The 22,787-nt window shown below is 48.2% G+C and overlaps 1 protein-coding gene across 3 annotated transcripts in view; it reads left to right on the forward strand.

The window, feature by feature from the left end:
- The first annotated feature begins 19,609 nt into the window (after positions 1–19,609).
- DNMT1 (DNA methyltransferase 1) overlaps positions 19,610–22,787 on the forward strand; it is a 62,432-nt gene continuing 59,254 nt past the window's right edge. The window contains exon 1 of one of the 3 annotated variants that reach the window (XM_023194244.2): positions 19,610–19,922. In XM_023194244.2, the coding sequence (XP_023050012.1) occupies positions 19,651–19,922 (272 nt within the window). In that variant the 5' untranslated portion in view covers positions 19,610–19,650. The remainder of the gene's footprint in view (positions 19,923–22,787) is intronic. The other 2 variants (XM_023194246.2, XM_023194245.3) reach the window with 2 other exon arrangements.

Raw genomic sequence — 22,787 nt, forward strand, 5'->3', positions numbered from 1 at the left:
CAGTTGTCTTTTTAGTTTCTTTCACTGAGATCAATTTCTGAGCCTTTTTGTCTTTTGTGACCTTGACGTTTTAACAAAGTGTAGGTCGGTTATTAGGCAGAATGTCTTTCAACTTGGGTTTGTCTGCTGTTTCCTTATGATTAGATTCAGGTTGTGCCTTTTTGGCAGGAAGACCCCAGCCTGCCATCAATTGGTCCCATTACTGGTGATGTTAATTTTGACCACTTGGCTAAGTGGTATATGCCAGGTGTCTCTGCTACAAAGTTACTGCTTTCCGATTTTTAATTATTAAGTTTCTTGTGGGGAGGTACTTTGAGATTCTATAAATATCCTGTTATTCATCAGACTTTCACTCTTTCAAGATTCATTCTTGCCTGAATCAATTATTATTCAATGGTTTGTTTGTTTGTTTGTTTGTTTGTTTTTTGAGACAGTCTCTCACTCTGTCACCCAGGCTAGAGTGCAGTGGTGTGATCACAGCTCACTACAGCCTCAACTTCCCAGGCCCAAGCAATCCTCCTGCCTCAGCCTCTCAAGTAGCTGGGGCTACAGGTGCAAGCCGCCATGTCTGGCTAATTTTTGTAAAGAAGAGTTGGTTTCGCCATGTTGCCTAGGCTGGTCTCCAATTCTTGGGCTCAAGTAAGCCACCTACCTTGGCCTCCCCAAATTATGGGATTATAGGTGTCAGCCACCACACCCAGCCAGCCTCACCGGATATTTTGAAGCAAATCTGAGACCTCAAATCATTTCATTTGTAAATACTACATTTTTTATCTCTAAAAGCTAGCAACACTTTTTAAAAAAATGTTGCAATACCTTTTTTGGGTAGGGCATGGTGGCTCACTCCTGTAATCCCAGCACTTTGGGTGGCTGAGGTGGGCAAATAGCTTGAGCACAGAGGTTGGAGGCCAGTCTGGGCAACATGGTGAAACCCTGTGTCTACAAAAAAAAAAAAAAAAAAAAAAAGCTGGGCATGCTGGGCATGGTGGCATGTGCCTGTAGTCCCAGCTGCTCGGAAGGCTGAGTGGGGAGGATTGCTTGAGCCCAGGAGGTGGAGGCTGCAGTGAGCAGAGATTGCATCCCTGCACTCCAGCCTGGGTGACAGAGTGAGACCCCCATCTCAAAAGCAAAGCAAAACAAAAACCAAAAAACCTTTCTGTAGAAGCAAGGTCCTACTATGTTGCCCAGGCTTGTCTGGAACTCCTGGGCTCAAGCGATCCTCCTGCCTCAGCCTCCCAAAGTGCTAGGATTACAGGCATGAGTCACTGTGCCTGGCCTGTCTTTCCACTTTTCACTGATAACTAAGAATGATCGAGGGGTTCGGATGCCATCCGCCTGACCCTGCCTTTGTAAATTCCCCATCTGGCGTTTCCCTAAAGGTTTGATCACCCATGGATAACCGTTGCCTGGAAGTGTTGTTTCATTAGCCGTCTTCAAAGGGTTTCTGGCTGGGCGTGGTGTGGCCCATGTCTGTAATTCCAGCGCTCTAGGATGCTCAGGCGGGAAGATCGCTTGAGGCCAGGAATTCAAGACTAGCCTGGGCAACACAGTGAGACACCCCCAGCTCTACAAAAAAAAATCTTAAAAATTAGCTGGGCATGGTAGCATGCACCTATAGTCCCAGCTACTCAGGAGGTCGAAGCAAGAGGATCGCTTGAACCCAGGAGCTGGAGGATGCAGTGAGCTATGATTGCACCACTGCACTCCAGCCTGGGCAACAGAGTGAGACTGCCTCTCTAAAAACAAACAAACAAACAAACAAAAAACCTACAAACAGTTTCTTTTCTTTTCTTTTTTTTTTTTTTTTTTTGAGCAGGAGTCTTGCTCTGTCGCCCAGGCTGGAGTGCAATGACGCAATCTCAGCTCACTGCAAGCTCCGCCTCCCGGGTTCATGCCATTCTCCTGCCTCAACCTCCCGAGTAGCTGGAACCACAAGCGCCCAACACCACACCCGGCTAATTTTTTGTATTTTTTTTAGTAGAGACGGAATTTCACCGTGTTAGCCAGGATGGTCTCGATTTCCTGACCTCGTGATCCGCCCGCCTCGGCCTCCCAAAGTGTTGGGATTACAGGCGTGAGCCACTGCGCCTACAAACAGTTTCTAAACCATCTCTCCATCCTCATATCTAGCCATTTTTTCCCATTTGTCTACAGAGCAGATATACTTGCCCAAAATTTGGACACCCAATACTGCCACCTTCCCCCTTTTATTGGACAGATTTAACTATTCTCGGATAAGACATTCAAAGAAACCAATGCCACCACCCTTCCTTGAATGTCTCATCCAGGAATAGTCAAGTCTGTCCACAAAAAGGGAAATGAAGTGGGTCGGATGTGATTCATTTTTGTTGGCAATTGTGGCAGCATAGCTGTTAAAAGTGCATACTATCAAGTTAGGAAAAGCAGATTTGAATCTCACATCCAACACTCAACAACCCAAGCAGACTTTGGGGATGGCACATGACAACTGTCAGCTGGCCTCATCTGTTAAATAAGTATGTTACTTTTTTTTTTTTTTTTTTTTGAGATGGAGTCTCACTCTGTCTCCCAGGCTAGAGTGCAGTGGTGCGATCTCGGCTCACTGCAACCTCCGCCTCCCAGGTTCAAGCGATTCTCCAGCCTCTGCCTCCCCAGGAGCTGCGATTACAGGTGCCCACCACCACGTCCAGCTATTTTTTGTATTTTTAGTAGAGACGGGGTTTCATCATGTAGCCATGCTGGTCTCAAACTCCTGGCTTCAAGTGATTCACCTGCCTCGTGATCCGCCCGCCTTCGCCTCCCAAAGTGCTGAGATTACAGGCATGAGCCACTGCACCCGGCTCATTACTTTAATAGCAAAGATCGCAATTACTTCTGCACCAACTAATGATCCCCAACTTGCCAATTGCTTCTGGAGAATCAGCTGTGGTTAATTGGGGGCCTTTTTTTTCCAGAAAGGGGTCTTCTCACGTGACATCCCTCTGGCTTAATATAAGGCCAGGGCAGGCCTAACTTTTATTCCTGCTCACCGCGGTGTAGAGAGGGAAACTTTCTTTGCAGTTCAGGAGCAGACGCCGTGTGTTTTCACGTCATTCTCCAGGAGGTGGGCAAGTCTCTGGCCTGTGACTGGCATTTTTTTTCTCTAGGGCTTGTGGCTGTCATGGACAATGGCAGGCTGAAGGGGGCTGGGAAGAGTTGAGGGAGGAAGGCAGGGTGTAAGTAAGTGGCCTGGAAAGAAGGAAGGAAGCCTAAGTTTGAAGTGGGTGAGAAAAATGAAGATAAGTGCCTTGGTAATTTCTATAAACAGAATTGCACAGTATGTACTCTCCTATGACTGGTTTCTTTCATGCAATGTAATGTTTTTGAAATTCACATTTGTTTGTTTGTTTTTTTCTGTGATAGGGTCTTGCTGTGTTGCCCAGGCTGGAGTACAGTGGCATAATCATAGCTCACCGCAGCCTTTATCTCCAGGGCTCAAGCATTCCTCCCACGTCAGCTTCCCAAGTAACTGAGATCACAGGCATGTGCCACCATGCCCAGCTAACTTAAATTTTGATTTCTATTTTTTGCTGGGCGCAGTGGCTCATTTCTGTAATCTCAACACTTTGAGATTACCAAAAAAAAAAAAAAAAAAAAAAAAAATTAGCTGGGTGTGGTGGTGCATGCCTGTAATCTCAGCTACTACTTGGGAGCCTGAGGCAGGAGGACTGCTTGAGCCTGGAGGTTGAGGCTGCGGTGAGCTACGATCGCACCCCTGCACACCAGCCTGGGTGTGAGAACAAGACCTTGCCTTTAAAAAAGAAAGTTTATGACCCCTGTGTATAATATTCCATGTGAATAAGTAACTCTCTGTTCTATTGTTGATCAAGTGGTCTTCAGCTTTTGGCTACTGTGAGTAAACTACTATGAACATTTCTTGTTCATGTCAATTGGTGGATATATACACTCATTCCAGGCATTGGATTGGTGGGTCCTGGTCAGCAGTAGACATGGCTTTAGCAAATGTTGCCAAATCATTTTCCAAAGTGGCCATATCATTTGAGACTTCCTCCAGCAACATAGAAGAGTTCTGGTTTTGCCAACCCTGGGAAAAAAATTTTTTTTTTCATGTGTGTGTGCGTGTGAGGGTGATACTGTATTGAGGTTTGAGTTTGCATTTCCCTGATGACTAATGAAGTTGAGCGGCTTCCCACGTTAGCTTTGGCCATCTGGGCATCCTCTTTTGTGAAGTGCCTCTTTAGGTCTTTTAGCCACTAAGTAAAAAAGTGATTGTCATTAAATTGAAGGAGTTCTATATGTATTATAGGTATGACATATGTCTGTGACTTTTATTTATTTATTTATTTTTGAGATGGAGTCTTGTTCTGTCACCCAGGCTGGAGTGCAGTGGCGCAATCTCAGCTCACTGCAACCTCCGCCTCCTGGGTCAAGCAATTCTCCCGCCTCAGCCTCTCAAGCAGCTGGGATTACTGGCACCTGCTACTGTGCCTGGCTAATTTTTATATTTTTAGTAGAGGCAGGGTTTCACCATGTTGGCCAGGCTGGTCTCAAACTCTTGACCTCATGATCCACCCGCCTCAGCCTCCCAAAGTGCTGTGATTACAGGCGTAAGCCACCATGCCTGGCTGTCTGTGGCTTCCTTTTCAAAGGCATCTTTTGATGAACCATAACTCATCTTCAGCTGGGAGTGGTGGCTCACACCTGTTATCTCAGCACTTTGGGAGGCCAAGGTGGAAGAGTCACTTGAGGCCAGGAGGTCGAGACCTGCCTGGGCAACATAGTGAGACCCTGTGTCGACAAAAAAAAAAAAAAAAAAAATTAGCCGGGTGTGGTGGTGCATACCTATAGCCCCAGCTACTAGCTACTCTGGAGGCTGAGGTGAGAGGATCACTTGAGCCCAGGAGTTCAAGATTGCAGTAAGCTGTGACTGTACCACTACACTCCAACCTGGGAGACAGTGAGACCCTCTCTCAAAACAAAACCCAAAAACTCCTTTTCAAAGAGTCCAGCATAGTTTCTTTTATGACTAATGTACTTCGTGTCCTGCTGAAGAAACACTTGCCTGTCCCCAAGTCACATAGCTGTTCTGTGTTTCATTTCAAAAGCTTTCTTGACTTTGCTTTCGTATTTAGATATGCAAGGTGTCTGAGTTGTGTGTTTTGTTTTTGTTTGAGACAGGGTCTTACTGTCACCCAGGTAGGAGCACAGTGGTGTGATCATGGCTCATTGCAGCCTCAACCTCTTTGGGCTCAGGTGATCCTCCCACCTCAGCCTCCAGAGTAGCTGGGACTACAGATGCCTGCCACCATGTCCAGCTAATTTTTTTTTTTTTGGAGGGAGTTTTGCTCTTGTTGCCCAGGCTGGAGTGCAATGGTATGATCTCAGATCTCAGCTCACTGCAACCTCTGCCTCTCAGGTTCAAGCGATTCTCCTACCTCAGCCTCCCAAGTAGCTGGGATTACAGGCATGCGCCACCATGCCCAGCTGATTTTGTATTTTTAGTGGAGAAGGGGTTTCACCATGTTGGTCGGGCTGGTCTTGAACTCCTGACCTCAGGTGATCTACCTGGTCTAATTTTTGTAATTTTTTGTAGAGATGGAGTCTTGTCATGTTGCCCAGGCTGGTCTTGAACTCCTGGACTCAAGGAAATCCACCTGCCTCATCCTCCCAGATTGCTAGGATTACAGGTGTGAGCCACTGCCCAGCCTGTTGGTAATTTTGATGGATATTTGTAAACTGAGCATTTAATGTGGGGAGAACGGGCGTCATACCCTCTCTCATCTGTGTAGGGCCCCATAATGCTTTATTGGGTGCTAACTACATCCTGGGTGCTTTGCTAGGCACTGGGCATCGGTGGGGGTATGGCTGACATAAATCTCAAAATATATGATCAACAGCTGGGGTAAAGGCTCTGAAGGAAAGGGCTTGGCTTCTAAAAGACTATGGAACAGAGACCTGAAAGGGCTAGAGGAAGTCAGGAAAGGCTCCTTGAGGGAGGTCATGGTTGAGCCACAATAGGGAGAATAGTTGTAGATTATCCAAGCAGGAGAACTGGGCATGTAGAATAGTACTTTCCAAGCTAAGGAAACAGCACATGCAGAAGCCTTGCAATACATATCTCTGGCTGCATTAACAACAAGCCTCAAACCTCAGTGGCTCAGAACAACACCCAGGCATTATATCCTGTGGTTTCTGTGGGCTGGGAATTTGGGAGCAGCTCTCTTAGGGGTCTCTCCTGAGGTTACAGTCAGATATCATCCAGGGTTCCACTCATCTGCAGGTCTGATGGGGGCTGGAGTGCAGCTACTTCCAATGTGGCTTACTCACCTGGCTGATAAATTGGTTTCTCTTCCTATGGGCCTCCCTGCAGGGCTGCTTGAGCATCCTTACAATATGGCAGCTGTTTCCCAGGGAATGAAAGGTGGTGCTACAATGCCTTTTATGATCTAGCCTTGGAAGTCACTCACCTCTTGGCCACATAAACTGACTGTGACTATGGAAGAAGGCTTGGCAGGGTATGAATACCAAGAGGCAAGAAACATCGAGGGCCTTCTTGGAGGCTGGCCACCACAGGTCTTAGGCAGAAAGAGGCTGGGACTGCCCGTAATGTGGCTCAACTGGAGTGGGTTAATAGGTAGGTGGCAGGAGATGAAAGGACAGGATAGGGCTGGGTACTGAGGCCTTGTGGGCTGCAGTGGAGAGGGTGGGGTTGGGTTTATCCTAAGAGCCCTGAGAAGTCATTCAGGGGCATTCAGTGAGGTAGGGAGGAGCTAACATGATCAGATTTGGATTCTGACGAACTTCCTCCATGGTGAATGGATGGTGAAGGGGCCAAGTAGCAGCCCAGGAATGAGGCTGGGCAGGCATCCAGGAGAAAGGTGAGGGTGACCTGGGCCAGGGGCCCAGGAGGAGCAGATCAGTTGACTCAAGGGTTCTTTGAAGGAAAAACCCGCAGGGCTTGGCAGCAAGCCTCTTGTGATCCCAACAGAGAGCTGTCCGCCTGCTCAAAGGCCCCATGAGGAGTAGGTGGCTCTACCCAGCACACACTATAGGACTTGGGTTTCTGCAGATCTGATTCCTGGCTTGGGCAAGTCACTTGAGCCTGGAGAGAGTACTTCTGAGGCCCTTCCGGGGTGAGGGTGGTAAAGTGTCCCCATTGTTACTGAGTGCTACTGTTCCTGCCCAGGGCCTCTGATGGGCCTAGCACTGAGCACGGTATCTGGGATGACTCAGCTTCAGCCTTCTGACTGACCGTGGCTCAGGACATGTGGCCAGCTCTCCACCAGCCCTTGTGCTCGGGGCTGCCTGGACCTCGGTTAGACTGATCTCTGGGCCTCTCCTAGCCTCCCTGGAATGTGGCCTGGAAAGCAAGGAGCTATGACCTGGCAGATCTTTCCTTTTCATTTATTTTTTTTTCTTTTTGGTGGGGACAGAGTCTTATTCTGTTGCCCAAGGTGGAGTGCAGTGGCCTGATCTTGGCTCACTGCAACCTCTACCTCCCAGGTTCAAGTGATTCTTGTGCCTCAGCCTCCCAAGTAGCTGGAATTACAGGTGCCTGCTACCATGCCCAGCTAATTTTTGTTTTTTTTTTTTTGAGACGGAGTCTGGCTCTGTCGCCCAGGCTGGAGTACAGTGGCCGGATCTCAGCTCACTGCAAGCTCCGCCTCCCGGTTTATGCCATTCTCCTGCCTCAGCCTCCCGAGTAGCTGGGACTACAGGCACCCGCCACCTCGCCCGGCTAGTTTTTTGTATTTTTTTAGTAGAGACGGGGTTTCACTATGTTAGCCAGGATGGTCTCGATCTCCGGACCTCGTGATCCACCCGTCTCGGCCTCCCAAAGTGCTGGGATTACAGGCTTGAGCCACCGCGCCCGGCCAATTTTTGTATTTTTAGTACAGATGAGGTTCCACCATGGTGGCCAGGCTGGTCTCGAACACCTGACCTCAAGTGATCTACTTGCGTTGGCCTCCCAAGGTGCTGAGATTATAGGCGTGAGCCACCATGACCGGCCTAGATTTATTTTTTGTTTTTTAGAGACGTGGTCTTGCTCTGTTGCCCAGGCTGGAGTGCAATAACACGATTATAGCTCACTGCAGCCTCAAACTCCTGTCCTTAAGCAATCCTGTCTCAGCTTCCCAAAGTGCTAGGATCACAGGCATGAAGCACCATGCCTGACCTGGCAAGTCTGTCTTGTGGCATGTTAGTGAATGTGACTTTGGAGGCTGAGAGGTGGAGGCAGAGTGAATGCCCACAAAATCAGTACCTGTTTTCTTCTAGAGGTTCCACTTCCTTCTCTCAGGTAAGGCGTGAGCCACTGTAACTAGCCTTTGTTTGGTCTTTTTCTTTTCTCCTTCCTTTCTTTTTTCTTTCTTTCTCTCTTTCTTTCTTTCTCTGAGATCTTTCTCTCTGAGATCTTTCTTTCTCTCCTTGAGATCTCTTTTTCTCTGTGTTTTTCTCTTTCTCTCTCCTCTCTTTTTCTGTCTCTCTCTCTCTGTCTCTCTCTCTGTCTTTCTTTCTCTTTCTCTTTCTTTCTCTCTTTCTCTGTCTCTATCTCTCTGTCTCTGTCTCATTTCTCTCTCTCTGTCTCTCTCTCTGTCTCTGTCTCTGTCTCTCTCTGTCTCTCTGTCTCTCTGTCTCTCTGTCTCTGTGTCTCTGTCTCTCTCTGTCTCTCTCTGTGTCTCTCTCTCTGTGTGTCTCTCTGTGTGTCTCTCTGTGTGTGTCTCTGTCTCTGTGTGTGTCTCTGTCTCTGTGTGTGTCTCTCTGTGTGTCTCTGTCTCTGTGTGTGTCTCTGTCTCTGTGTGTGTGTCTCTCTCTCTGTGTCTCTCTGTGTCTCTGTCTCTCTCTCTGTGTCTCTGTGTCTCTCTCTCTTTCTCTCTCTCTCTCTCGATGGAGTCTCACTTTTTTGCCCAGGCTGGAGTACAGTGGCACAATCTCAGCTCACTGCAATCTCTGCCTCCTGAGTTCAAGCGATTCTCCTGCCTCAGCCTCCCAAGTAGCTGGGATTACAGGTGTGAGCCACCACACCCAATTTTCATATTTTTCGCAGAGATGAGGTTTAATCATTTTGGCCAGGCTGGTCTCAAACTCTTGACCTCAATTGATCCACCTGCCTCGTCCTCCCAAAGTGCTGGGTTTACAGCCGTGAGCCACTGCGCCTGATCCTTTGTTTGAGATTTCTAATGTTCAAGTGAACAAAGCAAATGATCCAGGAATTGGAGACAAACCTAGGTTTGTAACTTGATCTGGTTTGGGTTTCTGTTTGTAAAATGGAAATAACACTTGTTGGGGGGAAAACAACTTTACTTTTTTTGTTTTGAGACAGGGTCTTGCTCTGTCACCCAGGTTGGAGTACAGTGATGTGATCTCAGCTCACTGCAAGCTCTGCCTCCCAGGTTATGACAATATGCCTGGCTAATTTTTGAGGTTTTTTTTTTTTTTTTGAGATGGAGTCTTGCTCTGTTGCCCAGGCTGGAGTGCAGTGGCCGCATCTCAGCTCACTGCAAGCTCCGCCTCCCGGGTTTACGCCATTCTCCTGCCTCAGCCTCCCGAGTAGCTGGGACTACAGGCACCCGCCACCTCGCCCGGCTAGTTTTTTGTATTTTTTTTTTTTTTAGTAGAGACGGGGTTTCACTGTGTTCGCCAGGATGGTCTCGATCTCCTGACCTCATGATCCGCCCATCTCGGCCTCCCAAAGTGCTGGGATTACAGGCTTGAGCCACTGCGCCCAGCCTTTTTTTTTTTTTTTTTTAAGACAGAGTTTCCCTCTGTCGCCCAGGCTGGAGTGCAGTGGCATGATCTTGGCTCACTGCAACCTCTGCCTCCTGGGTTCAATCAATTTTCCTGCCTCAGCCTTGCGGGTAGCTGGGACTACAGGTGTATGCCACCATGCCTGGCTAATTTTCATATTTTTAGTAGAGACAGGGTTTCACCATGTTGGCCGGGTTGTTCTTGATGGCTAACCTCAGGTGATCTGTCCACCTCAGCCTCCCAAAGTGCTGGGATTACAGGTGTGAACCACCGTGCCTGGCCTAATTTTTGTGTTTTTAGTAGAGATGGAGTTTCACCATGTTGGCCAGGCTGGTCTCGAACTCCTGACCTCAGGTGATCCATCTGCCTTGGCCTCACAAACTGCTGGGATTACAGGTGTCAAGCCACCACGCCTGGCTTCATGTTCTATATGTTAATTCAACCTATATTTGCATTCCTCTGGAGCTTGTAGTCTGCGGATGGGTCAGCACACTAAGGCCTGAAGGCCAAATCTGGCTGGCCATCTGTTTTTTTTTTTTGAGACGGAGTCTAGCTCTGTCGCCCAGGTTGGAGTGCAGTGGCCGGATCTCAGCTCACTGCAAGCTCCGCCTCCCGGGTTTACACCATTCTCCTGCCTCAGCCTCCCAAGTAGCTGGGACTACAGGTGCCCGCCACCTCGCCCGGCTAGTTTTTTGTATTTTTTTTTTTTAGTAGAGACGGGGTTTCAGCATGTTAGCCAGGATGGTCTTGATCTCCTGACCTCGTGATCCGCCCCTCTCGGCCCCCCAAAGTGCTGGGATTACAGGCTTGAGCCACCGTGCCCGGACCCATCAGTTTTTATAAACAAAGTTTTACTGGAACACAGTCATACCTACTCATTTACATATTGATGATGGCTGTTTCTGCACTTTGATGATGGCAGGGTTGAGTAGTTGGGGCATAGAATATGTAGCTCATGAAACCTGAAATATTTATCTGGTTCTTTACAGAAAACATGTGCCAACCCCTGCTTTGTTCTTGTGGGACAGATTACGATAGATAGTAAATAAGAAAATCTCAGGCTGGGCACAGTGGCTCATACCTGTAATCCCAACACTATGGGAGGTGGAGGCGGGCAGATCACCTGAGGTCAGGAGTTGGAGACCTGCCTGGCCAACATAGTGAAACCCCGTCTCTACTAGAAAAATACAAAAAGTTAGCCAGCTGTGGTGGTGGGCACCTGTAGTCCCAGCTACTCTGGAGGCGAGGCAGGAGAATTGCTTGAACTTGGAAGATAGAGGTCACAGTGAGCCAAGATTGCACCTCTGCACTCCAGCCTGGGTGATAGAGCAAGACTCTTAGGGGAAAAAAAAAAAAAAGAATCTTTGACGGTGGTAAATGCTACGAAGAAACAGTAATAGTAAAGCATGACTTGGTGGGTAAAGGTTACTTCCCAGTGGTCTGGGGAAGCCTCTGTTTTGAGGCAATGTTGAGCTGTGTGAATCTTCCAGAAGGCTGATTTGGGCAGAAGTAGCAGCAAAAACAAAGGCTTTGGGGTACTTAAGAACTTGAGAGGCCAGGGGCAGTGGCTCATACTTGTAATCCCAACACTTTGGGAGGCTGAGGCAGGAGAATTGCTTGAGCCCAGGAGTTCAAGACCAGCCTGGGCAACATAGTATCTCTACCAAAAACAAAAACAAACAAGAAAAACTAGTCAGACTTGGTGATGTGAACCTGTAGTCCCAGCTACTTGGGAGGCTGAGGCAGGATGATTGCTTGAGCCCAGGAGTTGGAGGCTGCAGTGAGCTGTGATTGCACCACTACACTCCAGCATGGGCAACAGGGTGAGACCCTGTCTCAAAAATACAAAATTAAAATAAAGCATTATTAAAGTAAATGCAGCTGCTCTCCTGCAGTGGCTCATGCCTGTAATCCTAGCACTTTGGGAGGCCGAGGTAGGCGGATCACTTGAGGTTGGGAGTTCGAGATCAGCCTGGCTAACATGGTGAAACTCTGTCTCCACTAAAAATACAAAAATTAACTGGGCATAGTGGTACGTGCCTGTAATCCCAGCTACTTGGGAGTCTGGGGTAGGAGAATTGCTGGAACCCGGTAGGCAGAGGCTGCAGTGAGCCGAGATGACACCACTGCATTCCAGCCTAGCGAAGAAGAGTAAAACGCCATCTCAAACAACAACAACAACAACAACAAAAACCCCAAAACTGATGCTCAGTGAAGGGAGGAATAAAACTCACCGAGCAGGACCCCATAAAAGTAATAAAATGCTTAGATTTTATTTCAAGAACCATGGAAAGTTCTGGAAGGTTTTAGTAGCAAAGAAGGGGATGGCATGTTCCAGTTTATTTTTGTTAACATTTCTCAGGGCCAGGTATAGGGGCTCATGCCTGTAATTCCCAGTGCTTTGGGAGGGTAAGGTGGGAGGATTGCTTGAGCCCAGGAGTTTGAGGCTGTAGTGAGCTATGATTGTGTCACTGTACTCCAGCCTGCGGTGACAGTGAGACCCCAGCTGGGTGGTTGTTGTTTTTTTAAAAAAGGCAGGACACATAGCTCACACCTGTAATTCCAGCACTTTGGGAGGCTGAGGTGGGTGGATCACTTGAGGTCAGGTGTTTGAGACCAGCCTGGCCAACATGGTGAAACCCCATCTCTACTAAAAATACAAAAAATTAGCTGGACATGGTGGCTCGTTGCTGTAGTCCCAGCTAGTTGGAAGGCTGAGGCAGGAGAATTGCTTGAACCGGGGAGATGGAGGTCACAGTGAGCCAAGATTGCACCATTACACTCCAGCCTGGGCAACAGAGTGAGACTCCATCTCAAAAAAAAAAAAAAAAAAGAAGGCCTGGTGGGGTGGCTTACACCTGTAATCCCAGCACTTTGAGAGGCCAAGGTGGGTGTATCACAGGTCAGGAGTTGGCCTGGCTAACATGGTGAAACCCCGTATTAACTAAAAATACAAAAATCAGCCAGGCGTGGTGGCGAGTGCCTGTAATCCCAGCTACTAGGGAGGCTGAGGCAGGAGAACTGCTTGAATCCGGGAGGCAGAGGTTGTAGTGGGCTGAGATTGTGCCACTGCACTCCAGCCTGGGTGACAGAATAAGACTCCATCTCAAAAAAATAATAATAATAAAAATAAATAAATAAATACATAAAATAAAGCTTTCTAGCTGAAGCATTTGGAAGGGATTCTCCGGGGCAGCTGGGAGGTCAGGAGGCTTCTAGAATGAAGTCCAGGTGCGTGATGATGGCAGTTTGGGCTAGGGTAGCAGGAGCGTGGATAAGTAGAAAGACTTGGCTTGTATTCCAGAGGAAGAACCAGCAGAGCTGGCTCATGTTTAGCATCTGAGGCGAGGAAAGGCATGAAAGGAGATGCCTGGATTTTTCGCCCAAACAACTTGGAAGCAAATTCCAACTTGCAGGGTGCCCTTAAGGCAAATCGTTTCCATATCTCTGTGCTTTTTTACCCGTATCTGGAAGATGGGTCAAGCCATCTCTTCCTGACAAGGTTGACAATGCTGTTACAACAGAAACCTAGCTTAGAGGAAGTCCCCAATAAATGCAGCTGCTCTCCTTGCCTTGAAGTCCGTGAGTAGGAGGTCTGTTCATCTGTTCCCTCTTCTATCTCCTCCCCTGGCTCTAAGGTGGGTTAGGGGTCCTGATCACAGGTTCTGACAGGTTTATGGGCCTAAGGTCCACTCTGGTAAGAATGACTTCTGTCATTCCCTTTCTGATCCTATCCTAGTCCAGCTTCCTTCAAGTGCTATCTCTTTGGTCTCCCATGGCCTGGACAGCTGGCCATCCCTGGGGCCACTGTTTTGCCCTCAGGTTCTGGATGAAAGACAGCTGGATTCATGGTTCTTACTGCTGAGTCTATGATCTTGGGTAAGTGGTGTCTGAGAGTCCTATATGACAAATATTTCAGGCCATGGCAAGCAGGGTCCTGCTACCTACTTTTATGGTTGTTAAGGATTAAATTAAATAATTCCCAGCCTGGGCAATATGGGATACTCTGTCTCTACAAAAATATATTAAAAAAATTAGCCAAGCCCGGTCATGTGTCCCTGTGGATCCCAGCTACTTAGGAGGCTGAGATGAGAGGATTGCTTGAGCCTGGGAGGCTGAGGTTGCAGTGAATGGTGATCATGCCACTGCATTCCAGCCTGGGTGACAGAGTGAGACCCTGTCTCAAAATAAAAGAAGTCTGGGCACAGTAACTCAGGCCTGTAATTGCAGCACTTTGGGAGGCCGAGGCAGGAGGATCGCTTGAGTTCAGGAGTTAGAGACCAGCCTGGGCAACATGGCAAAACCTCGTCTCTACAAAAAAATACAAAAATTAACCAGGTGTGGTGGTGTGTGCCTGTATTTCTGGCTACTCGGGAGGCCGAGGCAAGAGAATTGCTTGAGCCTGGGAGGTGGAGGTGGTAGTGAGTTGAGATTGCACACCATTCCATTCCAGTCTGAGAGACGGAAGTGAAACCCTGCCTCAAAAAGACAAAACAAAATGGCCTGGCACGGTGGCTCACACCTGTAATCCCAGCACTTTGGGAGGCTGAGGTGGGCAGATCAAGAGGTCAGGAGTTTGAGACCAGTCTGGCCAACATAGTGAAACCCCATCTCTACTAAAAATACACAAAAAATTAGTTAATTAGCTAGGCGTGGTGGTGTGCACCTGTAATCTCAGCAACTCGGGAGACTGAGGCAGGACAATTGCGTGAACCCAGGAGGCGGAGCTTGTAGTGAGCTGAGATCGCACCACTGCACTCCAGCCTCAGTGACAGAGCGAAACTCCATCTCAAAAAAAAAAACAAAAAACCAAAAAAACGGCAAAAAGCCCCAGGCACAGTGGCTCATGCCTGTAACTGAGCTCAAGAGTTCAAGACTGGCCTGGGCAACATAGTGAGACCCTGTCTCTATTAAAAAAAAAAAAATTGGAAAAGAAAAAAAAGTTATCTAAAGAACCTGGTAGAATACATCAGTGCTGATTCAATATTAACCGCTGGGAATTTTAGTCTTATTATTCAGTCTTCCTGGGTCCTGCCATGTGTGAGTAATTCATAGCAAATGGGGGTTCTGTGTGAGGGTTCGCTTCTAGCCAAAATGACCCTTCCCCACCAGCTGTTGGGGGAACTGTGTGTGTGTGAGTGTGTACATGCATATAAACACATTCACTTGTGAATTTTATAATACAAATATTTTGTAATACAAAAATGTAAAAATATGCCTGAATTTTAAACTCCTTTTGGGTGCTTCTTATTGTTGAAGGGAAAGTACTTTTTAGGGCTGGGTGCCGTGGCTCATGCCTGTAATCCCAGCCCTTTGGGAGGCCGAGGTGGGCAGGTCACTTGAGGTCAGGAGTTCAAGACAAGCCTGGCCAACACGGCAAAACACTCTCTGCTAAAAATACAAAGATTAGCCAGGCATGGTGGTGCACACCTGTAATCCCAGCTACTCAGGAGGCTGAGGGAGGAGAATCGCTTGAACCCAGGAGGTGGAGGTTACAGTGAGCCGAGATTGTGCCACTGCACTCCAGCTTGTTCAACAGAGCGAGACTCCGTCTCAAAAAAAAAAAAAAAAAAAAACCTTAGCCCCGTTTACTAATAGTATTTTATTTACCATCTTATAAATTTTTCAGTGTGCAGTTTAGTATGTACACATTGTTGTGCAACAGATCTCTGGAATCATTTTGTAAAACTGAAACACTTGAACAGTGACTCCTTTTCCTCCTTCCCCCCATCCTTGGTAACCACTATTCTACTTTCTGTTTCTAAGATTTTGATTATTTTAGATGCTTCATAAGTGGAATCGTACGGTATTTTGTCTTTGTGTGATTAAGTTTTCACTGAGTGTAATATCCTGAAGGTTCATCCATGTTGTAGTATATAATAAGATATTTTTTCAGGCCAGGCGCGGTGGCTCACACCTGTAATCCCAGCAGTTTGGGAGGCCGAGGTGGGCGGATCACGAGGTCAGGAGATCGAGACCATCCTGGCTAACACAGTGAAACCCCATCTCTACTAAAAATGCAAAAACTTAGCCAGGCATGGCAGTGGGCGCCTGTAGTCCCAGCTACTTGGGAGGCTGAGGCAGGAGAATGGCGTGAACCCGGGAGGCAGAGCTTGCAGTGAGCCGAGATCGCACCACTGCACTCTAGCCTGGGCAACTGAGCGAGACTCTGTCTCAAAAAAAAAAAAAAAAGATATTTTTCTTTTTTCTTTTTTGAGACAGAGTTTCACTTTTGTCACCCAGGCTGGAGTGCAGTGGCGGGATCTTGGCTCACTGCAACCTCCACCTCTCAGGTTCAAGTGATTGCCTTGCCTTAGCCTCCTCAGTAGCTAGGATTACAGGTGTGTGCCACTACACCCAGCTAATTTTGTATTTTTACTTTTATATTATTTATTTATTTTGAGACAGTTTCTCTCTTGTTGTCCAGGCTGGAATGCAATGGCGCAATCTTGGCTCACCTCAACCTCCACCTCCTGGGTTCAAGCAATTCTCCTGCCTCAGCCTCCGGAGTAGCTGGCATGAACCACCACGTCTGGCTAATTTTGTGTTTTTAGTAGAGATGGGGTTTCTCCACGTTGGTCAGGCTGGTCTCGAACTCCTGACCTCAGGTGATTTGCCTGCCTTGGCTTCCCAAAGTGTTGGGATTACAGGTATGAGCCACTTCACCTGGCCATTTTTTCTTTTTTAAAGACTGAATTAGGCTGGCTGCAGTGGCTCACACCTGTAATCCTAGTGCTTTGGGAGGCCAAGGCCGGCAGATTGCTTGAGCTCAGGAGTTCGAGACCAGCCTGGGCAACATGGAAAAATCCTGTCTCTACAAAAAATTTAAAAAATTAGCCCATTATGGTGGCACATACCTGTAGTCCCAGCTACTTGAGAAGCTGAGGTAGGAGGATGCCTTGAGCCAAGGAGTTTGAGACCTGCCTGGGCAACATAGCAAGACTCCCATCTCTTAGAAGCAAGCTTTTTTTTTTTTTCTATCTCTTGGCTGTTTTGACTAATGCTGCAATGAAGATGGGTATGCAAATATCTCTTTAAGATCCTCTTTTCAATTCTTTTGAATTTATATCCAGAAATGGGATTGGTGGATCATATGATAATTCTATTTTTAATTTTTTGAGGAACTTCCACAGTTTCTCATAGCAGCTCCACCATTTTATTTGACTCTCAACCGTGCATAAGGGTTCCAATTTCTCCACATTTTCACCAACACTTATTATTTGACAGTGACCATTCTAAGGGGTCTTAGGGATATTTCATTGTGGTTTGGATTTGCATTTCCCCGATGACCAGTGATGTTGAGCATCTTTTCATATGCTTGTTTTCTATTCACGTATCTTCTTTGGGAAAGTATGCATTGAAGTCATTTGCTCTTTTTGTTTGTTTTTGAGATGGAGTCTTGCTCTGTTGCCCAGGCTGGATGGAGTGCAGTGGCATGATGTTGGCTCACTGCAAGCTCCGCCTCCCAGGTTCACACCATTCTCCTGCCTCAGCCTCCTGAGTAGCTGAGACTACAGGCGATTGCCACCATGCCCAGCGAATTTTTTGGATTTTTAGTAGATGGGGTTTCACCATATTAGCCAGCATGGTCTTGATCTCCTGATCTCATGATCTGCCCGCCTCAGCCTCCCAAAGTGCTGGGATCACAGGCGTGAGCTACCGTACCCAACCCATCTGCTCATTTTTAAATCGAGTTTTTGTTGTTGCATTGTAGTAATTTTTTTTTTATTTTTTAAATTTTTATTTATTTATTTGAGACAGAGTTTCTCTCTTGTCTCCCAGGCTGGAGAGCAATGGTGCGATCTCGGCTCACTGCAGCCTCCACATCCTGGGTTCAAGCGATTCTTCTGCCTCAGCCTTCCGAGTAGCTGGGATTATAGGTGTGTGCCACCACACCCAGCAAATTTTTATATTTTGAGGAGAGACAGTGTTTCACCATGTTGGCCAGGCTGGTTTGAAACTCCTGACCTCAGGTGATCCACCTGCCTTGGCCTCTCAAAGTGCTGGGATTACAGGTGTGAGACACCGAGCCTGACCAGTAGTAATTTATTTTTTACATAATTTTTTTTTTCTTTTCTTGGTAGAGATGAGGTTTTGCCATGTTGCTCAGGCTGGTCTAAAACTACTGGGCTCAAGCGATCTGCTTGCCTGGGCCTCCCAAAGTACAGGGATCACAGGCATGAACCACCGTGCCTGGCTGTAATTTTTCCTATATTCTGGATATTAACCCTTTACCAGATAATATAGTTTGTAAACTTTTTTTTTCCCCATCCTGTAGGTTGCCTTTTCACTGTGTTGGTCATTTCTTTTGCTGTATAGCTATCCTTAAGTTTGATGCAAACCCATTTGTCTTTTCTCTTGTTCACTGTGTTTTGCTGTCATATCCAATAAATCATTGCCAAATCCAATGTCATGAAACTTTTCCCCATGTTTTCTTCCAGGAGCACTATAGTTTCAGGTCTTATGTTTAAGTCTTTAATCAATTTTGTGTTTTTTGCATATGGTGTAAGGTAAGGGTCCAACTTCATTCTTTTATATGTGGTTATACAGTTATCTCAGCACCATTTGTTAAAGACACAATCTTTCTCCCGTGTTCTGGTGCTTAAAAAAAAAAAAAAAAAAAAAAAAAATTCCGGCCGGTTGCGGTGGCTTAGGCCTATAATCCCAGCACTTTGGGAGGCTGAGGCAAGTGGATTGCTTGAGGTAAGGAGTTCCAGACTACCCTGGCCAACATAGTGAAACCCTGTCTCTCCCACTAAAAATACAGAAATTGGCCAGCCGTGGTGTAGTATGCCCATAATCCCAGACTACTAGGGAGGCTGAGGCATGAGAATCGCTTGAACCTGGCAGGCAGAGGTTGCAGTGAGCCGAGATCTCACCACTGCACTCCAGCCGGCATGATAGAGTAAGACAGGGTTTTACCCTGTTGCCCAGGCAGGAGTCCAGTGGCCCAATCATAGCTCACTGCAGCCTACACTGCCAGGGCTCAAACCATCCTCCCACCTCAGCCTCCTGAGTAGGTAGGATTACAGGTGTATGTCACCATGCCCAGCAAATCTTTGTATTTTTTGTAGAGATGGGGTATCCCTATGTTGCTCAGACTGGTCTTGAACTCCTAACCTCAAGCGATCCTCCCACCTGGGCCTCTCAAAGCACTGGGATTACAGGTGTGAGCCACTGTGCCTGGCATAGTGCTTCTTAATTTATTTTTACTTTTTATTTTTATTTTTTTGAGACAAGGTCTTGCTCTGTCTCCCAGGCTGGAATGCAGTGGCGCAATCATGGCTCACTATAATCTCTGCCTCTCCGGTTCAAGCGATTTTCCTGCCTCAACCTCTGGAGTAGTTGTACTACAGGCACACGCCACTACGCCTAGCTAATTTTTGTTTTTCTTTTAAGAGATGTGGTTTCTCCATGTTACCCAGGCTGGTCTAAAACTCCTGGACTCAGGCGATCCTCCTGCCCTGGCCTTCCAAAGTACTGGGATGACAGGCATGAGCCACGTGGTGCTTAAAAAGGGGAACAAAAACCCCCACACACACTGGATATAGAAGTGGCACGGGTCTCTATACACTGTGAGATTCTTGGTACTAGCTACAAATTCTGTGCATACTCAAGATTTTCTAGAGTAAGTGCAATTACCCCGTTTTACAGATGAGGACACAGAGGCTGAGTCCTAGTGACCCATCCAAGGTCGTATAGCCAGCAAATAGATGGAGGTTGAATTGGAACCGAGGACTTTACTCAAGGGCTCTCACAAGCCCTTGGGGGCTTCTTGCTGCTTTATCCCCATCACACCTGAAAGAATGAATGAATGAATGCCTCGGGCACCGTGCCCACCTCCCAGCAAACCGTGGAGCTTGGACGAGCCCACTGCTCCGCGCGGGGGTGCGTGCCCGCCTCGCGCATGCGTGGTCCCTGGGCATGGCCTGCTCCGTTCCATCCTTCTGCACAGGGTATCGCCTCTTTCCTTTTGGTACATCCGCTCCCCCCCACCCCCCGCGCCCGGACTGGGGTGGTAGACGCCGCCTCCGCTCATTGCCCCTCCCCATCGGTTTCCGCGCGAAAAGCCGGGGCGCCTGCGCTGCCGCCGTCGCGTCTGCTGCAGCCTCCGAGATGCCGGCGCGTACCGCCCCAGCCCGGGTGCCCACACTGGCCGTCCCGGCCATCTCACTGCCCGACGATGTCCGCAGGCGGTAGGTACCGTGGGGGGAACGCGGACTCGGGGGGCCAGGCAGGGCGCTGGGTGGGGGGGTCGCTTCCCCTCGGGGTGGCCGGTGGCCGCTGCTGACAGACGGGCGCGCATGCGTGGGGTGGTGCGGCGCGCAGCGGCAGTTGGCGCGGGCAGGGTGGCACTTCCGGTCGCGCGTGCCCGGGCTGTTTGGCGCCAAAATGTGCTGTGGATTCCCCCGTAGCTCCCTGGTGGCTAGAAACTAGGCAGGGTTGGGGTTCTCTTTTGATCCCCAAATACAGCAAGCTTTGGGTTCGTCTCCGGGGTCCCCTTCTCCAAGCAGCGGTGGGCCGGGCTCCTGCTTCCAGCTTGGTAGCACAGGAAGTGGGCAGCCCGCGGCCAACGGACACCCCTCGGGCACCGGCACTTCGGCCTCCACTTCCGGTGTCCAGCCTGGTCCCCGGTGGCGCTTCTCTGGTGGGGGGTCCCTCAGTGCCTTTTCCCCAAAGCTGTGCGTCCCGATGGCGGCCTCCAGAGACGGATGTCACTGGTCGGGGCCGGGCTGGGCTGGCTCATATTTGAGAGCCCAGCCTTCTGTAGGGGGGACTCATTCTGTCACTTGGGACTGTGTGTTCCTTGCTGCTTGGGAAAGTCTGTGTTTTGGCAGGAACTTTAACTGTGCAATGCTGCGCAGGGCCCAGGAAGCCTGAAGGCTGCATGGTTGGTCTTTTCCTGTAAATCTGTGCCTGTGAGCCGTGGGCATCAGAGAAGTCTTGCTATTGAGAACTGGCTACACTTTCGTGTGTGTTTGTGTGTGTTCATGGGTGTGTTGTTTAGTGTGTGTGTCTAATGTTGGAGGCCCTGGCTTTAGCAATTCATGCCTCTCCGACTTCCGTGCACAGGATCAGTGGGAGCAGTGGTCCCAGCCCCTTGTCCACGAACGTCATCAGTTCATTCCTGACAACTTGTTCAAGTGAGGTGTGCATGAGGCATAGGAACCCTCACCAGGGCCTGGACACTTCCAACTGTATTTGTGAAAGCACTCTTTGCCATTTTTCTATTTCCTTGGGCTTGTTAACTGGCCTGGTTGGGCCAGGCCAGTTCTGATTTGGGTCTTTGGGGAGGGATGGATATTTGGTTCGACCCCCCACTTTTTTTTGAAGGCTGGGTGCTGTGACTTACGCCTGTAGTCCCAGCAATTTGGGAGGCAGTGGCGGATGAATCTCTTGAACCAGGAGTTTGAGACCAGCCTGGGCAACATGGCAAAACCCCATCTCTACTAAAAATACAAAAATTAGCCAGGAGTAGTGCCATGTGCCTGTAGTCCCAGCTACTCAAGAGACTAAGGTGGGAGTATCACTTGAGTCCCAGAGATTGAGGCTGTATATAGTGAGCCGAGATCGTGCTACTGCGCTCCAGCCTGGGTGACAGAGCGAGACCCTGTCTCAAAAAAACAAAAAAACAAAACAAAAAAAAAAACAATTTTATTTTTAGAGATGAGTCTCACTCTGTTGTCCAGGCTGGAGTGCCCTGGCACAGTTATAACACACTGTAGCCTTGAACTCCTGGGCTCAAGGGATCCTCAGCCTCCTGAGTAGCTGGGACCATAGGCGACCACCACCATGCCCAACTGACTTTCTTAGTTTTTTCTGTATACATGAGGTTTCATCATATTGCCCAGGTTGGTCTTAAACCCCTGCCCTTAAGCAGTCCTCCTGCTTCTGTGTCCCAAAGGTTAGGGTTACAGGTATGAGCCACCATGCCTTAACTACTACTTTTTTATTTTGAGATGGAGTCTCGCTCTGTCACCCAGGCTGGAATGCAGTGGCGTGATCTCAGCTCACTGCAACCTCCACTTCCGGGGTTCAAGTGATTCTCCTGCCTCAGTCTCCTGAGTAGCTGGGATTACAGGTGCACACCACCATGCCTGGCTAATTTTTGTGTTTTCAGTAGAGTTGGGGTTTCTCCATGTTGGCCAGGCTGATCTCAAACTCCTGACCTCAAGTGATCCACCCGCCTCAGCCTCCCAAAGTGCTGGGATTATAGTCAGACCACTTCTTAACCAGTTAGTGGGTATATATCTTCTTGAATCATCTGTGCCAGTATCCTCCCAAGATAAAACTTGATTTAAAATGGAATGGAAGTGAAGTTACGAAAGTACCTGGCTTCATGATGTTAGACCCAATTCAGAGAAGTTTGGGCCCGGCCTTCCTTTTTTATTCCTTTTTTTTTATTTTGTAGAGATGGAGTCTTGCCATGTTGCTCAGGCTGGTCTTCGATTCCTGGCCTCAAGCGATCCTCCTGCCTCAGATTCCCAAAGTGTTGGGATTACAGGTGTGAGCCACTGTGCCCGGCCTGCCCAGCCTTCTTGAAAACATGGCCTCCACTGACTCGATGATCTTAAGCATATGCCACCTCTGTATCCATAGTCTAGGAATAATGACATGTGTTTTCAGGTGGTATTGGGTTAAATGAGAATATGCATGGCACATAAAGCTTCACATGCTAGTGGCTAACTTAGCTTGTTTTTTAAGTTTTTTTTTTTTTTTTTAAAGACATGGGATCTCACTGTGTCACCCAGGCTGGAATGCAGTGGCACAATCATGGCTTACTGCAGCCTCGAACCCATGAGCTCAAGCAGTCCTCTTGCCTTAGCCTCCTGAGTAGCTGGCACATGCCACCATGCCCAGCTAATCCTTAAAAAAATTATTAGAAGGCCGGGATCGGTGGCTCACGCCTGTAATCCCCGCACTTTGGGAGGTCAAGATGGGGGGATCACCTGAGGTCAGGAATTTGAGACCAGCCTGGCCAACGTGGTGAAACCCCATCTCTACTAAAAAAAAAAAAATTGGCCAGGTATGGTGGCAGGCACCTGTAAACCCAGCTACTC

Source organism: Piliocolobus tephrosceles, chromosome 21, assembly GCF_002776525.5.
Source record: "Piliocolobus tephrosceles isolate RC106 chromosome 21, ASM277652v3, whole genome shotgun sequence".
Classification (NCBI taxonomy): Eukaryota; Metazoa; Chordata; class Mammalia; order Primates; family Cercopithecidae; genus Piliocolobus; species Piliocolobus tephrosceles.